Source organism: Uranotaenia lowii, chromosome 3 (assembly GCF_029784155.1).
Source record: "Uranotaenia lowii strain MFRU-FL chromosome 3, ASM2978415v1, whole genome shotgun sequence".
Classification (NCBI taxonomy): Eukaryota; Metazoa; Arthropoda; class Insecta; order Diptera; family Culicidae; genus Uranotaenia; species Uranotaenia lowii.
Window position 1 is genome coordinate 73,889,437 of NC_073693.1, and position 19,436 is coordinate 73,908,872.

The 19,436-nt window shown below is 31.9% G+C and overlaps 1 protein-coding gene across 14 annotated transcripts in view; it reads right to left on the reverse strand.

The window, feature by feature from the left end:
• The window catches only part of LOC129751553 (potassium voltage-gated channel subfamily KQT member 1-like), a 705,179-nt gene that overhangs the window by 63,258 nt on the left and 622,485 nt on the right, over window positions 1-19,436 (reverse strand). For all 14 annotated transcript variants that reach the window (XM_055747130.1, XM_055747121.1, XM_055747116.1 and 11 more), the window contains 3 exons: window positions 2,634-2,730; window positions 2,331-2,525; window positions 2,104-2,264 (listed from right to left, as the gene is read on the reverse strand). In XM_055747130.1, the coding sequence (XP_055603105.1) occupies window positions 2,104-2,264; window positions 2,331-2,525; window positions 2,634-2,730 (453 nt within the window). The remainder of the gene's footprint in view (window positions 1-2,103; window positions 2,265-2,330; window positions 2,526-2,633; window positions 2,731-19,436) is intronic.

Here is a 19,436-nt window from a genome sequence, read left to right on the forward strand (position 1 = left end):
CGGCTTGCATGATTGAGCTTGCAGTTCGGATTTTTTTTTAAATTAAATATCTATTTCTAAATGGCCATTTACTACCACAAAAGGTTGTTACCATACTGAAAATAGAATGCACTGGACACTTGTGTTAATACAAGGAAAAATGCGAAGAATTTATTTGATATAATAAATATTACTGATGTAATTTATGTAGTTAGATCAAATTTCTGTAAGAACAAAAAACAAAAAAAAAAATCCCATTTGACTGTAAGCGATGTGTACATAAACGAGATTCATATTTAAGGATAACATGTGTAAAGATTTTTTCTTTGAAAGATTTTAAATAATAGATAATTCTCTCAATTGGCAAAACAATTAAAAAAATATGGAAGAATACATCTTGTGCGACTGCATGTATGGCAATACGCACTATTGGCATATCCTCCCTGAGAGAAAATAGGTCCAAAATTAAAAAAAAAAAAAAACAAGAATTCAAAACCGATCCAGATTCAATATCTTGTCTTACACAATTCTAAACTCTGCATGTTATAATTGACCTTGACCTATTTTTTCCCTTTCCCAGATACAACCTCATGGATTTCCAATAGACAAAATATGATAAACGTATCTGAAAAGTATTGGATAAGTCGCCTTGTACGACATGGACCAGTGTCCCAGTGGCAGTATTCTCTAGGCCGCTGCCACACAGCACACAGCAATTCAAACTTTCCCTAGCATTTCTTCTAGAGGGGCTTGTGATATAGCTCCGTTGGCAAGTCTGTTGTCTCCTGAGCCGATGTCCGCGAGTTCGAGCCCAAGAGTAAACATCGAACACAGTTGTACCGGATAAGTTTTTCAATAACGATCCGCCAACTGTAACGTTGATAAAGTCGCGAATGCCATAAAGATGGTAAAACGACTATAATCGAAACAAAACAAAAAAAAAAAAAATTCTTCTAGAAATCTTAAACAAGTAAATTTATGACTATCATCTTCACGGTTTCGTGTAGCCTGAAAGTACCGGAACACGGTGAAATATATGGATAGATAATCTTGACCGCTTCATAAATCGACTTTCTGCCAGCTTTTCTGGGTTTTGGACCACTGTGAACCGGTTTTAAAACGGACGAATTCTTGTATGGAAAATATCGTAACCAATGTTTTTTGAGATGTTGTAATAAGATGAGTTGACTGCTTCTGGGACAAAATGATGCATGACCACTACATTCAAGCGAGACGTTATACGATTACTCTGTAAAACGTGTGACCAACATTTTTTTGCTAAATGTTAGTGAATCTCGTTTTTAAGCATTTTTTATCAGATTATGCTTCTTTACATTGATAGCATTGTAGATGAAAGCTTAAATCTGATCTAAAAAATCTGAGAGATGTTCTTCACACGGCTTGTATAAGGTTGCATCCCTTTGATTGGAAATGAGAAACTGTTTTTCGCTTTCCTACTGCATTACTGTGCTTGCATACACACGCACAGCTGCTCAAGCTGGTCAGCTTTTTGCTAAGTGTTAGGGAATCTCGTTTTAAGCTGTTTTTCCTCAGATTTAAGCTTTTTTACCATGAGAGCATTGGAGATGAAAGCTTAAATCTGGGGAAAAAAGCTTAAATCTGACCGAGCGCATCAATTCCTTCGAGTCAAGGCGTTTGGAGAATGACCCGGACAAGTCAGTTGAGTCAGTGTAGGGCGACATCTTCGTCAGGTATCATTCGAATTTTAGCGTGAAGCCCAGAGAGGGTTCTGTTACAAGTGCGGGTTCAGGCTTATCGACAGTAGATCGGCATATAACGTGCAAAAATGCGGACCTTAAGTCATCACAAAAAGTTGTGAAATAGTGACATTAATCTGAGGTACAGAGTAGTTACCCGAAACCTGATCCAAGGACCTGCTGTAAATTTTTCAGTTTTCCTGAAATGTCGATTTGTTCAAAAATTTGTTCTTTATCGTAAGACAAGCAATATTTTTCCAACTTTGATTGCGGTTTTCGGATACTTTTCGAAACTCTTTGGATAAATTATGATATTTATTCGAAAATTACTTAATGTTAAAGCTTTTACACCATACAATTGCTTAAAAATCCCATAAACATTTAGAAATGAGTCTCCTTAACGTACCTCAGCGTGACGCGCTTCTTGATCCGATGCCCCAGGTCCGAGTAGCCGCGCTGCATCGGGGGACGTTTCTGCTGCTGTTGCTGCTGGATTGGCTCCTCGAAGGTTTTCGCGATCGGTGAATTCGGTTCCGAAAATTGTTTATCTATTAAAATAGGTTTTGGCTGTTCGGAAAGAAAAAGTGGCAATTAGACATTTTAGGTCAATTTACCGTCAGAGGAGGAACTCACTTTTAACGAACCACTAGAACTACTAGTCACAGATGTGATAACAGCCGATGCTCCGCCCCCTTTCGGTGGCAACGATGGAAGGTTTGGATTGTTGGAATGTGATGCGTCCGCATGGAGTGGAAGTGATAAAAGGCGCTTCCGATCCTGCATGTATAACTCTATAAATGTGTCTAACTTTGTCTCTATGTCATCAACCTGTGGAATTTTGGGAGATTGGAAAAATAAAAATAAAAAAGAATGGATTAGAAAGGTTGATTTTGAGATGGAATGATGAAAGACGCAAAAATGGTTTAAGAAACTTACTTGTCTTTCAACTTTTACTACTCGAGAAGCTAAGCTAATTTTCGATGCATAAACATCTTTTGATTTTGATCCTTGTTTGCCAAGAATTTGGTCTAACCTAGAATTGGGAGAAACGAAAAAGAGGAGAAGAGAAAACACAAAAGGTCGCGTTCGAAACGCGATTTCAAAGAGAAAAAGAAACCATTAATTCAGAGTTCTTAATGTTGAGTCCTAAATGGGCGTGTGGTTTACTGTTAGTGTGTTAGAGTTATTTGATTTGATTAAAGAAAAGTTAAGAACATAAAAACAGGCACAGGCTCATGCTCCAGGGGGGCAAAGCTGTACACATAATTGGAAAACTTCAAACAGATTACTTCCAGTCAGTTTTCGATTTTACGATTTCGTTGCTTTTCTTTTTCTTTCTGGGGAAGGATAAAAGTTTGTGTCTCGACAAAAGTAGTCTCAATGATTCAAAACTGAATGTTTTGACTTTTTGAAAACTAACGGAAATCCGTTTGAAGTTTTCGCTTGAAGCGTTTAGCTTTTTTTGTGATTGAGAGATTCATGCAATTATTTTTTTAACCCTTGAAGCATTATTTCAAAGCAGTGTTCATGCATGCAATTGCAATTTTACAGATAATTGAATTTTTTAAGCATTGTTGATAGCAGAGGTGATAATTTTCTTTGCCCTCAGTGTGTTTCTGATCAGGAATTATGCACAGGATAAAGAAGCTTGCTTGAAGTGCCCAAAGCTAAAAATGCGAAAGATTCCGAAACATACATATTTATCACTACCTCACTAATTTAGAAGGCAGATGCATAGTTTGCCTAGGATATAGTTGTTTTTATAAGCATGAAAAATAGCAGAAAAACAGCATTCACGGGGTTGATTTATAAGCACAAACGCATCGATTGATGAGATAAGCAAAGGATTGCAGTAGTTTTTTTTCTGTTAAACCATGAATTTTCATGAGATATTTTATTCGTTTTATTCCAAAAAATCATGACCCTTTCTAGGGAGTTTCAATACTAGTTTTAGGTCTAGAACCTCTAGATTTTTGCAATTCATGTCGAGATTTTAGAATATTAATGATGTTAAATGAAGTAAAGTAAGTAAGTAAATAAGTAATGATTTTTAATGTGATACAAGATTAAAATTTTAACGAATTTTTCATTCGATACATAAATTTATCTTACATTTTTATAAGGTCTGGGTTTTTGTTGAACAAGAAAATTTTAATCATTATTTATTTAGTTCATTGTAAAAATTAAATACATTAAAAGGATTGAATAAACAAATTATAGGCAATAAAAATGAACGAATTTTTTTAACAATGAAGAAATATAATAAATAAATTTGACTTTTTTTATAACCAGAGATCACTCGTTGGAAAACTCGATTTTTTTCAATTTTTGATACAACAAATTTTTTTTCCTGGTATATTTTTTACCGTTTAATATTATAGAATATTCCCTTAGAATTCCGAAAACATGTTGATGAACGTTTTATTTTGTAAAAACTTTTAATTCTGCTGAACACCAATCACTTAAATACCAAAATAAATTCGAATTGTTCAAGATAAGATTTTTTTAGTCGTTGTTATTTTCTGTTGATATTATGAAAAGTAAGGATGGAATCCTAATTCTTCTTCAGGAATAGTTCTTGATTAAAATCCTAGAGAATTTTGGATTTTTTTATTACATTGCGAATAATACATCAAGTTTTCCAACATTTAAAAAAATGATTATATAATTTTTTTATAAATTTGGAAAATTTGATGAATAATTCGCAATGTAATTTTTTTTAATTATTCAAAAGTTCTCCAAGAATTCAAATTGTCGACAAGGTTTTTATCTCATGTAAAACACTCTTAAGAATTTATTATTATTTTGCTTTAATACCTTAATTATGGGTAACACATTGAAGTTATTTTTGAGAGTAAATACTGTTGATTAGCGAAGATTTAAAACCTGAAAATGTTATTCATTGAAAAAAAAATTTTTTGGTAAGATGTTAAAATCATTGTCTCATTTTTTTTTCAAAAGATTTAAAAGTCTAAAAAACTCACAAACGAAGATAAAAATTCAGTTAGAAATTTATTATTAAATATTTTCCTGTTCGAAGAAAATTTTAAGTTCAAAATTATTAAATAGATTAGCAGCTTATAATCAAACCTTCTAAATCTGTAAACTGACTCGAGGAAAGATAAAAAAACAAATTTAAACCTTTTTTCTGTATTTATAATCCATAAACAGAAATAGGTCATTGTTTTTTTTATCTAAGCATTTTTGTCAAGATTCAGCCTAACTGTAAATAAGATTAGTTAATTATAGATTTTTTTTTATTCTCTCTACTGATGATTTTTCGAAATTTTGATCAAAAAATAGAAACTTTAAAATTTTTAAAACTTGTTTCTGGAATTCAGTTTTTATTTGTTTTTAATCTTGAAAACTGTTTAGAATTTACTTATGAAGCGTCTGAGTTTATATTTTGATTTATGATTATTTTCATTTTTTCAAATTTCGATTCTTAATATTTGAAATGACTGAATCTTCAAATAACGATGAAATGGAATTTTTTATTTCCTGGTAAAATAATTTAGTTCCAAGTACGAAACTATTAATTTAAAGTTTTATTCCAAATTGTATTCTGAAATTCAGCTAAGAATTGAAAATCAGAATTAATTTTCGAACAAACTTTCAAACTATGATTTTTTAAATAAGAATTCAAACGCTTTTTTTTAAAGATTTTTAACGGCTATCAGTCTCGGATTTTTAATAGAAACGACTGTTTTTATTCCTGTAAAAACAGTCGTTATTACATAAAAATCCGATACTGCCGATAGCCGTTAAAAATCCTTAAAAAAATCAACCAAAACAGTTGTTCCATTCTTAAAGAATTCAAATTCTTGATTAAGATTTCGAATTCAAATTCAAAATTCCAATCTTCTTAAATTCCAACTTAAAAAAAACTTGTTATTATTCCAATGGTCGCCATCAAGTTCAAATGAATATCAAACAAATTCGTCCCTCAATTGTTTTTGTCGTCCGTTCAATTTCTTCGCCTAGAGAAAAAAATTGCCAATGCGCGTGAGAGAAAACTACAATTTGTTGGTGGCAATTGATTTTTTTTCCTGTTTGCTTCGCAAAAGCATTTTGAGCGTATCATCATCATCAACACTGTTTTCGCAAGAGGGATGGCAAAATGCAATTCTACGCTCGGGTTGATCGAAGAAAAAAAAAATATCCCGCACTAATAGTGCGCGACCATGATGATAGTTTTCTATATGTTTCTGCAGCCAGTTTTTTTTTTCTGCTTGAAACCTCGCTCTATCATTGCGACTTTGTAATGTATATTATTTTGATCCCCTCTCGTCCGACGAAATGCCCCACGTTTGAAGAAGCGCTGAAGGAGGGGGATGAGTAGTAACGATTTTTCCCCGGATGGGTTTTGTTAAATAGAAATACGAAACCGAGCGTGATGGAGGGTAATTTTGTAAGAGCTCGTTATTGTATTTTGTCTGCATTGCGATAGTTTGCTTAAGAATTGTTAGTTTTGTGCCACTGTTATCCATTTTTTAAATTAATTGTTTTATAAAACAGTGTACCCACTTTCTAGGTTGAGCTAGCGTGATGACTCTCTGGAGCCATTGACGAGTAGATTGGCGAAATCGCTTTATTTACCAATTAGGCTATGACAAACTAAAATTGCTGCAAATTTTTGGCAGACTTTGGGTCGCCCTTTTTCCATTTAGGCTCCAATTTTTGGGACACCTTCAAATAATGGAGCAACAGCCATTCACAAATTAGGGGACCATAAGGTTGCATTGTGGTGTGCCAACCGGTCAACAGGTGCCCAAATTTGTTCCGTTAGCCGTGGGGCCCGTGAAACAGCTGATAGGCTTTTAATTTGTTAAAATTATCAGCATATGGTAAACACAAACGGGGCCACTTGACGGTCGAGCTACGGATCCTGGCAGGCTGGCAGACAGGCAAACAGAATGACATCGAAAGCACAAATTTAATCTGCTGCTGCTTCTGGCCCTGCTCTGTGAGGTAGGGATATATTGTACCGGCAATCACATTCCAAGTTCCTCCCACATAAACACATACACATGATGCACTTTCACCGAGCACTGTCGCGCTCGTAATCGACTGCACATTTAGTGGAAGCTGTTTTCATTTAAACGCTCTCGGCATGATACTCACAGGAAGAGTACAGTGAGAAGCAGATGTTTAAAAATCTTTGTTAGGGTTTGGTATTTGGGAATGTCAAAAAGGATTTTGAAATGAAGAAGTTGCATGTGCAATTTTATTTTTTTTACAACTTAGATTGCTTTAAATACATAAGTAACAGTCAGTGGCTCCAGAGAGTAATTAAAATTTGATTTGAAGTATAACTTTCACTTCGATGTTTATAATAAATCTCATTAAATTGTTACTTTAATCTGCAGAGTGTTTTTTTAACTGTGAATTGTGGTCATTTAAACGATTAAAAAAAATGGTGGCTCCAGAGATAAAATAAAATAAAAATAAGCACTAATTCAGTACCAACTTCGCCTCTAAGAAATGTTCACTATAATTCTAAGCAGGCACAAATTTTTCAGCTCAATTTTAACATAGTTGATTGGATCTTCAAGAACTTGAATCAATGGTTAGATACACGTGGGCTGAACTTAATGCAGCTTTCGGCATTTGGATATTCTTTTTTTTTTCTTTATTATAGAGACTTTCAGCCTCGGGCTGGTTCGTCTGTTTTTAATAATTGCATTTGGATATATCTCTGGAGCCGCCATCATGGAATATTAAGAAATCAATATAAAATATCAGGACACAAAAGTTTATGTATGTTTATTTTAGAATAACAACTAGTGAATACAAAATAAAAATGAAACTGTAATCCCTTGGATAAATTTAAATCTGAAGCCACTAAATGTTGTTGTTGTTTCACAGTTGTGAATATGGGGAAATTGGGAAGGTGCCTTTTGTCAAGTTTATTAACTTTTTCAGTCCCCAATCCTTCTGAGTGCGTTGAACTGCTTTTTTCTATTTGAAGCCACAGCAATGTGCAGTGGCTCCAGAGAGAAAATTTAGTTTGAGTGTTTTGGGCTTCACTAACAAGACGCACAATACTTTTTTCAAATTGATTCCATTTTTCAGCATTGATTTAAGTCATTCAATGTTTAGTTGAACATTTAAAAATGGCATTGGCAAATGACACGGTAAATTGACGGTTTGGGTGCTTTCAAAGCACTCCACAGTTTTAAAAAATGTTAATTATAAAAAAAATAAAGAATAAATTTTTCATTTTGTATTGTTTTTTTACAACACCAAACCAGGATTTTTCCACATTATTTTTTTTTAAAGATTTGGATGTTTTCCAATTGGCAAATGCAATTAATGCTGAATTTTAACGCACAGTAGACAATAAAATTTGGATGAAGAAAACAATGTCGAGAATGTTATATGTAAATTTTCTGCTCATTTTTAGTTCAACAAATTGAAGATTACATTTTTTTTTAATTTAAACTGAACTCAGTATCAAACTTTGAACATTCGCTAAACTTGCAATGAAAAGCTTGTTGTTGATGTTTAAGGGAAAAGCTGTTCTTCAAGTGTCTGCAGCGTTTGTTTTTGTATTTTCCAATCATTTATAAAAAAAACCTATATTTTAATCAAATAATACATTAGTTTCTTTATTCATTGATTTTCAAATTAAATTCTTTTTTTTTCAGGAAGACAAATATTATTTAACCATCATTTGGACATAGAAAAATATGATTTGTATCTGAATCATTTTATGCTTCAAATTTGTAGAAAGTGATTTCTATTTATTCAATTAAAAATTGTTTATCAACTCTTCAATCCTGTTTGTGAATTATTCTGAAGTTTCAAAAATTTCTTCGGAGTTATGAATTTTTTTTTGAGTTACGTTTTTCAAAGCAAATACTCAATTTTCGATCCTCCGATGTAATACATAATTGAAGTTTTTTTGAAATTTGTGTAGGTATGAAAATCACTGGAAAAAAAATGACAGGTTGGGTTGTGTTTCAAAAATCGGAAAATTGAAAAATATCTGACGAAGCATAGTTTTTATGTTGTTGATAGTACAATGCTCTGAAACAATCATTATCAGAAAAATATATCTTTTAAAAAGGCTGTTGGAACTTTAGATTCATTTTTCAAAATATTAACGATGAGATTCATACCTTCAATGAAATTGAAAATCATTATTGTTTGTATATCAATAAGACCGAAACTAAAGCGGATTCTTCATTTGTCAACTCCACCTCCTCTTAGATTTTCCAGAAAATTCAAAAGAGAGAATAAACTAAATGTAAGTTGTTTTATTGAAAAATTTAACCATTCATTCGAAATTCAATCAGTTGAAAGAGCGAAAATAAAAGCAAAGAGGATGAATATTCTAACTTCTCTTGTATACGAGAGTTTCCCAATTTTCGATCCGAAATAACTCGATTTCTTGATGTTGTGCTAGTAGATTGTATGTTGTTTTGTTGCATTCAAGCTTTCGTTCAATTTGCACCCTTTGTTTAAAATTTGATTTTTCAAACCCCATTCGTTATGTCTCAACTAAAAGTTACAAAAGAAGGATTTCATATTAGTTTCGGTCTGATCAACTCACGACAAAAACAATGTAAGAAGTTCACAAATAGCATTAAATTTTCTCAACTTTTTACAGATTTTTCAAATGACAATTTCAAAATAATTGTTGAGTTTTGAAATTTATACTTTGTGATTAAAAAGTTTTAATGATGCGTTCTTTACGAAAATATTGAGAATAAGTTGAAATTGATCAGTAAAATTGTGTGATCAAATTTAACCCTGTAATTCATAGTGTTGTTTTAAAACAACACTAATTAAAATACAAATATCTTGGAAACGCATGATTTTTTTTTGTTTCGATTATAGTCGTTTCACCATTTTTATGGCATTCGTGACTTTATATGAACTTTGCAGTTGGCGGACAGCTATTGAAAAACATATCCGGTACAACTGTGTTCGGGCAGGTCTCTTGGTCTCGAACTCGTGGACATCAGCTAAGGAAGCAACTGACTTGCCAACTGAGCTATATCACAAGCCCGGAAACGCATGATGATTTTTGAGTCATGTATTGACTAGAAAATTTTTGAAATTAAAATAATTTAGCCAAAGGTATTTTTTATCACGATATCTTCTTGTATGAAGAATGTATGCAGAAAAATTGCAAAATTCGAATTTTTTTATTTAATAAAAAATATATATGCTAAAAATTTCTGTTATTTCTTCAAATTTGGAAAGTCAAAAAAAATGTGTTAATCTCAATCAATCATAATCATCTTTCTGCACCTAATGAACAATGTTCGGATGAAATTAGCAAAATCGTGTCGAAATAAATCAACAATTTCAAAAATTATTTTTCAACCTTGATGGGCCATAACTCTTGTAAATAAGTATGAAAATTATTGCTTTAAACCTGTTCAATTGTGCTATTCGATTCAATATATTATTATTTCCACTGAATTAGTAATTGCTGTTCTTATTTTATTAAAAATCATACATTACAGGTTTAATCATAACTGACTAAGATAATAATAATAATTATATTTATTCATGACCCTCTAAAATAATAACTGATTAAGAGAAGTTTAAAAAATATTAGCCTTCAGAAGATGAAAGCTTAAAAAATCATTTGGTTATTCCACAGCTTCGAATGTTTTTGTTTTTGAAAATTCAACATAAACTTAACAAAAATGATGTTTGCCAAAACTAACTAGGCAGTGTATCTTTCAAGGTCATGATTATGTTTTTAAAGAAGTGTTGAGGATTTTTTTTAAAGCATCTTACAGATTTTGAAAAAGTTTAATGTTTCGAGCAAAAAAAAATAACAGCTCCTTTTGTGTTTTTTTGTGTTTCAAAATGAATTTTTATTCAACGTTCAAATGAATTTTGTAGAAAAATTTGTTTTTGGTGGTTAGAAGCATACCTTTATCTGAAAAAAAATAATACAATTTTTTTTTAAGAAACTGATCGGAAAATAAATAATCCTAAAAGCATATTTTATGTTTTTTAACTTTTAAGTTTTTAACATGTGATTTGATGTGATTGAAATTTTCAGATCAGCTTAACTGCTCCTATTTGCATATTAGTCCCATCATGTGAATTTTCACCGTTTTTGAGTTATCGATGGAAAATGCTTCCTTGTGGTTCAATTTGTTCCCAAAAAATATGACCCCTGTTGTGTCCCATGTGAAAAATATTCGCGTATGAGTCTCATGACAATTCAATTACTTCAATTACTTTTTTTCTATTTCCATTACAATATCAACCACTGTTTTTGTTTATCACCTAAAAAGGTATTCACGGTAAGAGCCTTCTACTTTGTGCTGGAATCCAGTAAACTTTTAGTCGGAACTATCCACATATTCGTAACACACCATTCGTAACACACATTAAATTGAATGAAAACAAAGTTTTAAAAAACACTGGAAAACACATCCAACTCGATTTAAAAAACATCGATTGAAATCAGTTTCGAATCAGAATCTAGCCAAAAGTTACTGCCATCATCAACAAGAATGGTAAACAAATAAAAAAATATGTTAGAAAAGTACTTGTACACTTGCCATCAGCACTGATAGATTTAGCACAAGAGACTTATTTGCGAATAATCGAGGGTTTAGAATATAAGCATTTGAGTCACAGAGTATTTTATTGTAATTTCTCCGTAAATACTAGTTAGTATTAGTGCAAAAGTAAACAGAAGTATTCTAAGAGGTGTTTCTTATCCGGACTTTTGATTGGTTTTACCAACAAACGATGCATACGATTGTTTTATGAAAACAAGTTTCAAACTTTACAAGCGTTTTTCTCGGTTTGCAGTTTTCATTCATGGGACTCATATGCGAATATAGGCAGTTAAGGTTCACGTTAAGAATGAATCCCACAATGACTCAATAGTTCGTTTCTCACATCTAATTTTTGTCTCAAGTAGTGCAAAAAATAAAATTTATATGATTTTTAAAATTTTCAGCTACTTTTTCTGACAGAAAATCAAATCTTTCAGACAAAGATCAAAACTTCCGAAGCCTAAAAGCCTCAAGCTGATCTTTCTTACGAAGCTTCTGATGTGCTCCAAATTTTTCTAGATCAAATTTCCTGCTATAAGATTTACTGCCATTTTACGCTTATAAGATCCTAAAGCATTTTTATCATTTAATAAATCTCACTTCCTTCTATTCGTTCGAAGCTTCATAAAAAATCGTTGTACTAACAAACTATTTTTCTTTAAGTTTTGGAAGGTTGACATTGTGTTGATTGTAAAAAATGTGATCTTTTAGGCGGTTATGGTTTAATTTTTATGTTCATTTGAGTATACATATAATTATTAAGCCGAAAAATACCAAACACAGAAAACCTAATAAAAAAGTTGATCTGAGTCAGTAAAACTAAGGTTACATGAATTTTTCAGCAAATAGCCAGGGAGGCAAATTCCGGCAATTTTATATAAAAACCTGGCAAAATGCGAGGATTTGTTTTCAAAATTGACGACCAGGAATCCGGGCAATATCCGGGCAATATCCGGGCAATATCCGGGCAAATTTTGTCAAACCCAAAAATAACTCAACAAAAATCAAAGAAAAAAAATTGAAAAAAAATTTCATCCAAATTTACCGACAGATTTTAAATCGTATTTTAAGGTTAAAAAAACATTCTATTATTATTTTTGTAAAACTTATTCAAAAAATTTTCGTTTTGGACGCGTAAATAGAAACTTTGTACAACACAATATGTGTTTTTTTTTATTTTTCAAATAAAATGAATAAATCCGGGCAATATCCGGGTTTTTTTTTAATGAAATCCTGGCACCCGAGCTGGTCGGACTATATTATTTAGTATTAAATATCCAGGCAAACCCGGATAAACCAGGCAATCTGGCAACCTTAAGTTCAACCAATACAAAACAGGGTTCCGTTAATGTTTTCATCGTTGTATTTGTGTGTAACAAAAAGTTTAAAATTTGCCAGAGAATTAGCAAATATACTACACCAATATTGACCACAGCCGTTTTCTAGAAACAATGAAAAGGTGACAGCTTCAGCATCCTCTAGCGGAGAAAATGGAAGAACTTATTTAAAAAATTCGTGTTACTTGTGATAGCGTGTATTCCGGAAACTACTTTGTCAGGGATGCCAATTACAATAATAAAAAATTTATTCTTATTCTTACTCCATGAAATTTTGTGAAATTGAATAAATAAAATGATAAACAAAATGTTTAAAGTGATTATGTCCATTAGACTAAGTCACTTTTCGGCTTTTTTCGCAGATCAAAGCCAGACTCATATGGGTTTTCCTCATGTAATTCCAAATATTTCTACCAAGTTTGAGATCATTTGAATTTATCACTGATCTGCGCAATGAGTTTTTCTGAAAAAAAGTCCATTTTTCTTATAAATCTTTTTATGAGAGTTCTAGCAAGCTCCTGTAAATGTGAAACGATATTTTTATGATGCATGGTGGTTAATATCATCAGCATTATTATGGATACGTTTTCAAAACAAACCGAAAAAAATTAAAAAAATCCGTATACTGCCAACTTGCACAGATATTTTACTTACAAGTTGAAAGTTAATTTTTTTTGTTTTTTTTTTTAAACATATCCCTAAAAATGCTAATAATATCAACTACCATGTATCATAAAATGATCGTTTTATATTAACAGTGGCTTGCTAGAATTTGTATAAAAAAAGGACTTTTTTTACACAAACTCATTGCGCAGAACAGAGATTAGTTCAAAAGATCTCAAATTTGACTGAAATACTTGAAAATGCATGAGAACCAACCCATTTGAGTCCGGCTTTGATCTACGAAAAAAGCCGAAAAGTGAACTAGTTTAAGACCACGCTTTGAAACATTTACTCACAAAATGTGTTTCAGTGCAATAGTATTTTATTCGTTTCTAATAAGTTTGATTGTTGATTGTTGCCCGTTTGATTGGAAGATTTTTCTTGCGACGATATGTCATTCTCAAATCAAATCCTTCCCTCCAAAAGCAATTCTGACTTACTCCAAATTAACTTAGATTAACTTAGATATTGATTACTACTTATTGTTCGTACCTTATATCAAAAGAACCACTGAATGAATCGGTTCCATTAGACATTTTCGTGCTGAATAATGAAAATTGAAAATCAAATTTTTCAAATAGTCTTTTTTTTACCATTGTACATATAGTAAAGAAAAAAGTGATAAAAGTTTATTCGAACGGCATCCCTGATCAACATTTTTTTGCGATCGTCCTACTGAGGTGCCAGGTGGATTTGTTAAAAATCAGGTCACCATGAAAAAAAAATCTTAGTTTTTCAGGACACCACTAGTTTACATAAACAGTGAGCTTCTGTAAATGCCTTAATCTATGCAATAATCTATTCTTGGCTCATATCGAAAAACACCATTTAAATATTTTCTGAACCGAAGATTACCATCCGTTAAATTGGTTTTACTATTTCATTGCACATTTACTCGATATCCTCATAACGTAACTACTAGTTCGATCTTTATTGATTTTTTAATCAGAAAATATTAGGATATTTTAAAGAGCAATTTTTAAAAATCAGGACAATTTGAATCCTAAATAGAACAACAAAACAAACAGAAAATCAGGACAAATTCTTAAAAATCAGGACACCTGACACCTATGACAACGCTCTGAAAAAAAAAAGCACAGTGTAATACTTCCATTTCTGTCGCCAGATAGCGCTATTTATGTCTCCCGTTTTCTCATTAAGTGGTGTATATCGGTGGAAGAATATCTGGAATAAGTCGATATACAAAAATTGTTTTTTCTGTTCAAATAATCGCACAGCCTTACCATTATATTCAAATTTATTTCATTTAACTGCTCTGTGTAGTTAAAAAAAGCAGTTAAGCAAGTGTTAATTCAAATTTATTGAAATTATCAATTCAAACGGCACTACTTAATTCAATTTAGAATCTTTTTACAACTGCAAACAGCGACATATCACATGTTTGAAGCTCATTTTCTTTAAATAATGTGGATACCTGTAAATTAATAAATTGTAAATTTCGAGTGATCATATGTTTCAAAAAATTCGCACCACACTGTCAGGATCAGAAGTTACGACCGAAGCCGGTCGGTCGGAAATATGTTATCCGTTCTTCAGCCACATTCCGACAGGAAAGGAAGCCGGTGGAGGAGCAGGTTACCCCGACTGCAATGATCCGGATACGGTACGGATATGGTGGAATGATACGAAACATAACTAACTAACTATACACAACATCTCTCATCGCTACCGTCTGCGTTTGTCTGAGAGTCTGTGCGTACAATTCGGCTGTATGTTTTTCCCTTCAAGCGATGCATGCAGATGATGTCATCACACCGGAAGAAGTTGTTTATGCAAAATGTTGCACCACCGACTTGCACTTGCACTTGCCCTTGTCCCCGTCTCATCTCAGTCTAATATGAATCGTCGTCGGCACTTTCGAGTAAGATAAGATGAGGTTTCTCTGTTGGAGTTTGCTGTGGTATCGAGTGATATGGCGACTGGAAGGTTTCGTTCCAATAGTTGAACGATAGATAGCGCTTTGAAGCTCTTCCATACATTATGTTATTGCTTTTTGCTGAAAGATACTGGCGGCAAAAGTTATCTTTTACCTAGCTACAAGCAAGTACACAAAGTTACGCTTTGATAGTTCGGAGTACAGGGCTTCAGGGACAGTTTCAATTTCCCTTCGAACGGTTTCGTGATGAAGAATTTCAATAATTTCTGGCGTTTTTATTGAGCTCGGTTCATTTATTATGATTTGATGATAAAGCAATCTGAAGTTCATACCTATTGCTGTAAATTTTAAACAAATTCCAGAAGTCCGTGCAAAGACAATTTAAATGATTAAATCTTCGGTTGGAACTTCCAACCGGAAAGCTTCAGCTGACTCAGCTTAACATTCACCAACAGTTGTTGGTAAGTTAAGTACAAAAACGGGATCGGGAAAAGCCAGCCGCTCGCTCTTGGAAAGAAAGTCCCCGGCCCGGGTGCAGTAAATATTGCTGGGAAAAACTTGCTAGGATTATGGGAACCAAAGCCGGATCGTGACCAATGCTTTTGCCTCTAGTTTGTCGCCCAGCGGAAGCAAACGATGCCAGTGGACAAATGAAGACACACAGTTTTCCGGTTCCCCCGTGTGGGATTTGCACCACCCCCGTCGGACTAACCGATCATAAATAAGAAGGATAAAGTTTAATTGGAAAATAAAATCTATTTCTGTGGAAATTAGGATTCCGATAGGAACCCAACAAGTGGTGCGGCTTGTGTGGTTGCCAGGGGCAGGGGTGTACTTTGTCCCGTTTTCGGCCTTCGGCCGTTAAATTGAAATGAATGGCTTCGGCTCAAGTTTGAAGTTTCAATTTATTTATTGGGCGCCTCTTCTTCATATTTGAAATTTACAGATTTTGACTAATGATAAATGTGCACACCCGAGCAAACTAAGATGCCTGAATCGAGAGCAAACTGTAACCAAAACTAGCTATCAACGCCAAAATGATAGCATAATTCAGTATTGCATTTTTCCAGATGGAAAAAACATTTTTCATCAGCATGAAGCATGAAGCATCAATATGTCAAAAGATGATGCCTAACCAATACCTAAATAAGGCATTGAAACAAAATGTAAGCACTAGGTATTTGGTTTTGTTTTTTCCCCTAAATAACAAAAGGTGGCATCATTAAGGTTTCATTAATTATGATAAATATTGGTTAATTGCCGCGATGAATTGTTGTTGAATTTTATCGTCGTTAATTTTTAAGATGAAAGTATTTTAGTGTTTACTGAAGAGGAGCGAATGCCAGAGTAACTCGAAACGTCTGGACAATTGGTACAAAACGTTTTTGAGTTTGTAAAACTCGCCGAAAAACGTCGAATTCAACAACATTAGTTATGATAGAGCAGATCAGTGAGATAAACATGATTGCATGATTTGGAATTCAATTTTCTGTGATTAAAAATCACATTTAATAAGGTGGTAAAAATAACATCGAACTGAAAAAAAGCAATTTTGTTCGTTACGTTGATTTTCAGTTATTGACGTATTATAAAAATATGCATTATTAAGGTATCTACGGTTTGAAAGCTGAAGTTACACCTAAATAACCCTCTCTTCATCTAATTACCTTTTTCTAATAGTTGAGTCGCTGCGACTGTTACGGCCCTCTCCCCTACTAACCTATGGAAACGAATAAACTCGGTACAAAATATTATGGTCATCTTTTGGAAATGGATAAAAAATTGAAATTCTTTCAACTTTCAACTCAACCTTCATAGAATGAAGATGTGATTTTTTTTAAAAAGTTCGCATTTTCACTGATCAAAATTTTGCCGAATTTTTGGCAGTTTACTACACCCAAAAATGGCATCATTATGCCCTCAAAACTTGTTTTAAAACGTTGGTTAAACGAGGCAAACTTGGGATAGTCGAGGTATCCGTAAATGAAAAGTGAGGCCCAAATTTTGACATTGTACCACCGGCAAAATGATTCCAAATTTTACTTACACGGCATGATAGCAGAAAAGAGGTATAATTTTACCTTATAAGTTTTCGAGGGCACGTTTCTTAATTCAACGAATACTCATTTATAAATTTGTATGAGATCGATTATAAAAAAGGCTTTCAATGAAAACATTACTTTCTTTTAATTTTGATTTTTTTTGTACCAAATATTCTGAATTCTCATATAAATTTACGTTCGTATCATTTATATTTGTTTGATTTATTTTAAACTAAATTAAGGTGAATCAACGGATTAAAAATGTTGGTCTTGTGGGCAAAAATCCAACGTTCTTAGGGTGCTATAAAATGTAAAATGTAAACTGGGTTAAAACCCACATGTTTTCTAATAGAAAGTTATGATAGAAAATTGCACTCTGTGATGAAAATTTTTTTTTTTATAGAAAATATACCTTTCTAACAGTGTTTTTGTAAGTTTCTTACAATGCTGCAGTTATTTTTACAGCTTATCCTAGAATTATTTTTATTGATAATTTTCACATTTGCTTCGAAATTCATTCTTTTCTGCCAAAATGTTTGGTCAACAATCTTTTTTATCATAATGTTTGGAGTTATTTTTGATTTCTGATTATAATACATATTAGATTGAAAATGGAAAAGATGATTTTTTTAAAGAAATAATCACAACAGTTTGAAACTTTTTTGACCGACCCAAATTTTTATTGTGAAATCAGGCGCTGAATCCGAAAATTAAATAAAAAAACCTTTTGAGCTATGGGGATTTTTTTTATTTCTTAACAAATTGTGCCGGGATCTTCAGATCTTCTCCAAAATTTAGAATAAGCTTCATTTTCACGACTTACAAACACATGTATTTTTCAGATTTCTAACATTATTGTTTTTCGAGATAGATTTGGTTAGATTTTTTTTGTAAATAAATTAAAACCATATTTCAAAGCAACATAACTCTGTTATTTTTCAACGGAAATCATAAAAAAGCACATCAAAACGCATTGAAATTCTACCAGAGCTTCAAATTAAATATTTAATAAAATTTAAAAAATTAAATTAATTATAATTTTAAATTAATTTAACATTAAATTATAACTTTTTTTTCTGAAAAAACACATGTGTTTTTAAGTCGTTAAAATGAACCCAATTTTCAACTTAGGGGAAGATCTGAGGACCCCCTCTTATTCTCCAAATGTGGGATTTATAAAAAATGAAAACAATACCAATACAATTTCTTACCACTTTTTTCTATCCTAAATCCAGTTATATCAACAATATTACGCAAAAATGAAGTTCACATGATCGATAGCAATGTTATTTATCTTCAATATGCAAAAAAAAATATTTCAAATCAATGTTATGCAGTCCGAGATATTTCAATCTCAGTACAAGTACTGTTAACATTTTTACAAAATTTCTTAATTGGAGCATATCTGAGCAAATGCTCTACATACATTTTTTGAATTTCATTTTCGGATTCAGCGCCCGATTCAAAAGTATTCTAAACTTTATTTTGTTCAAAAATGCTGTAAACTTGTATTGTTGATTAAAATTTTGAAATTGTTGATCCATTTTTCTAACTAAATCATTATTAAAAAAACACTGTGAAATTAATTCAAATTATATGTTTAACATTTAAACACATCGTTTCTGAACTCAAAAACAATTTTTGAACAAAGACATTCAAATCTGCACTTCTCTATAATAAGATCTTAACAAATTAATTGGAATTTAAAATTTTGAGAAATTAACCAAAAGTTAATTTATTGATTTGGCTTTTTAACTTGAATTTAAATTCATATTTTCTAAGAATTCCTGTTCTTATCTCAGATTACGAAGTCAGATTCAAATGTCAAACTTTGAATTCCGTTTCGAAATTCAAATAATGATGATAAATAATCGAGGTTATTTTTGACTGAAATTGGCAATTGAAAAATCTGCGAAAATCAACCAGTCGTTAAATAAATCTATTGAAAAAAAAATCTGATAAAGAATCTAGAATTTGGATTTTATTTAAATCATGTGCAGATTATTCAGGCTATCGATTTTGAATGTGTATGATTTTGTAATTTCATTACGCACAGTATTTCAAGCTTTATAATTTTATTTTACATTGTTAATAAAAATCTGAAAATTGTTTTTAGCTTTCCACCTTAATTCTGAATAATAAATTTTATCCTACGTCATATTTTTTACTTCAGAAAATTGCTTTTTTCAGATTTATTTTGGATGTCAGTTCTGATTTTGTTTTTTTCTTAATCAAAATTAGGGAAGTGTTTCCGATTG